Source organism: Mus pahari, chromosome 14 (assembly GCF_900095145.1).
Source record: "Mus pahari chromosome 14, PAHARI_EIJ_v1.1, whole genome shotgun sequence".
NCBI lineage: Eukaryota > Metazoa > Chordata > Mammalia > Rodentia > Muridae > Mus > Mus pahari.
This window is the reverse complement of record NC_034603.1, coordinates 67,338,501-67,340,425: the sequence shown is the minus strand read 5'-3', so window position 1 is coordinate 67,340,425 and position 1,925 is coordinate 67,338,501. Positions and strand designations below refer to the sequence as shown.

The following is a 1,925-nucleotide window of genomic DNA, read 5'->3' as shown; positions in this document are numbered from 1 at the left end:
AAATCTCAGAATATTTGCTTAAGTTAACTGAAATCAGAAATTTTAAATTTTTTAAATTTAAAATTTTACTTTTGGCTGTTTATTGAATGTAGTGAAGGACTCTATAAAGTCCTTTTAAGTCTATCATGTACTAATGTATTTTGAAGATACTTGCTCTTCCATCCCCCCCATGCCCCAACTAGTTACCCTTTTTCTCACAGACAACCCACAGGATTTGAAGTTTCTTTATAAAATCTTGGGTTTACAAATGAGAGCACTTGGCTGACAATTTGTCACTCGATGTTTGATTTATGCCACTCAATGTGATAATCTCATCTGCAGCCATTTGCTAGCAAATGATACCATTAAAATCAGAATAGTAAAGGGTTATTGACACTTGCACGTTTATGCCAGTCCCAGGAACAATAGATAAGATGTGTGGAAACTGAGATGCCCACCAACAAGTAAACGGATAAAGAAAATATGACAGGAGGCCATTGCTGTGTGATCCGCTTACATGATGTGTATAAAAGCCAGACAGAAAAGCAGAGAACAGACCATAGGTCCATGGAATCAGAGTCTGGAGGAAATATGAAGATAGCAATCAGTTGATATTAGATTACATTTATGCCAGATGAAAACCTTTCATGGATCTGATGTTCAACAGCATGCTGAGTGTCCCTGATACAAGGGAGCCTCATTGAGTATTTAAACATCTATTGATTAAGTAGATTTGATATCAAGTGACTTATCAAACTACAATGACAGACAATGATATGGAATGAATGACAGCAGAGAGTTTATTAAAAATTGCTTGTTTTTAGTGATACAAATCAGAAGTGAGCAGAAAGAAGAAAAAATAGTACACAAAAATGGGGGGTACCTCAGAAGAAAATACAGGTTAAATAAAGTTAGTTTTCAGGAAGTTATTTGGTGAAAGATGTAAAGATCCTGGCCCAGAACTTGAGCTGATGCCAGACCTTCACATCAGCCATCCAGGAAGACCATCCATAGTCTCTGGAGATGAGAGGATGAGGGTGAGGAACTCCATCCATTCTCAAGGCAGTTCATCTCTTAAGAAAGACTACATTTGTCAGGTCTCCCTGGTGAGAACATGAGGTTGGCCAGGCAAAGGTTAAGAGGTGGCTTTGTGCACACAGGGCATGGCAGCTCTTGCTGGAGCATGGCTTTGCAGGTGTTCCTTTGGGAGCTGGTCATCAGCGGCAGGTGGGCACGCACAGCAGGGCTGGCAGCAGGGTGTGCTGCAGCCAATGATCACACAGGAGGGTTTAAAGGTGGTGGTCTTGCAGCAGCTGGTTTCACAGCAAGTTGGTTGGCAGCAGAGCTGGAAGAGGTTAGGCTGGCAGCAGATGGGAATGCAGCAACTGGGCTGGCAGCAAGGTGTGCTGCAGCAGATGGTCACACAGGTTGGCTTGCAACAGTTGCTGTCACAGGAGGCAGTGTCACAGCAGGTTGGTGGACAGCACAGCTGGGAACAGCTGTTGACAGTCTTGGTGCTGTGGCAACAGATAGACTTGCAACAACAAGGTGTGCTGCAGCAACTCGGGGCACAGCAGATGAACACAGGACAGCTGGATTCAGAGCTGGTGGTCCTGCAGCAGGTGGTCTTGCAGCAGCACGGCTGACAGGTGTGGGTCATGGTGTCAGGAGTGGAGGGTGATATTCTGTCCCCAGGTGAGTCTTCTACAATGTAGCAAGTTCTTCCAGTCAAGGCCTTTTATACAACAGGCCTCCAAGGTTTGGACCAATCAGAAGGACATTTCTTCCTTGCTTATTATTTTCCATATTTAATTTGTGTTCATCAAGGAAGAATTTCTTACCCAATTCTCTGAATCATTTGCAAGCATTCATTATTTATCTGGTGATAACTTACTTGAAGTCTTTCCAACAAATCGGGGGTTAATCCCATCAGCTTTGTTGTAACT

At 43.2% G+C, this 1,925-nt stretch overlaps 1 protein-coding gene across 1 annotated transcript; it reads right to left on the bottom strand.

Annotated features, from left to right (window-relative positions):
- Positions 1 to 768: 768 nt before the first annotated feature.
- LOC110332513 (keratin-associated protein 9-1-like) lies at positions 769 to 1,686 on the bottom strand. Its single transcript, XM_021213780.1, has one exon. The coding sequence runs from the start codon at positions 1,637 to 1,639 to the stop codon at positions 1,115 to 1,117; it is 525 nt and encodes a 174-aa protein (XP_021069439.1). The 5' UTR covers positions 1,640 to 1,686; the 3' UTR covers positions 769 to 1,114.
- Between the last annotated feature and the right edge of the window lie 239 nt (positions 1,687 to 1,925).

Coding starts and splice junctions, on each gene's coding strand:
- LOC110332513 (XM_021213780.1), bottom strand. CDS start 1,639: ATGACCCACACCTGTCAGCCGTGCTGCTGCAAGACCACCTGCTGCAGG.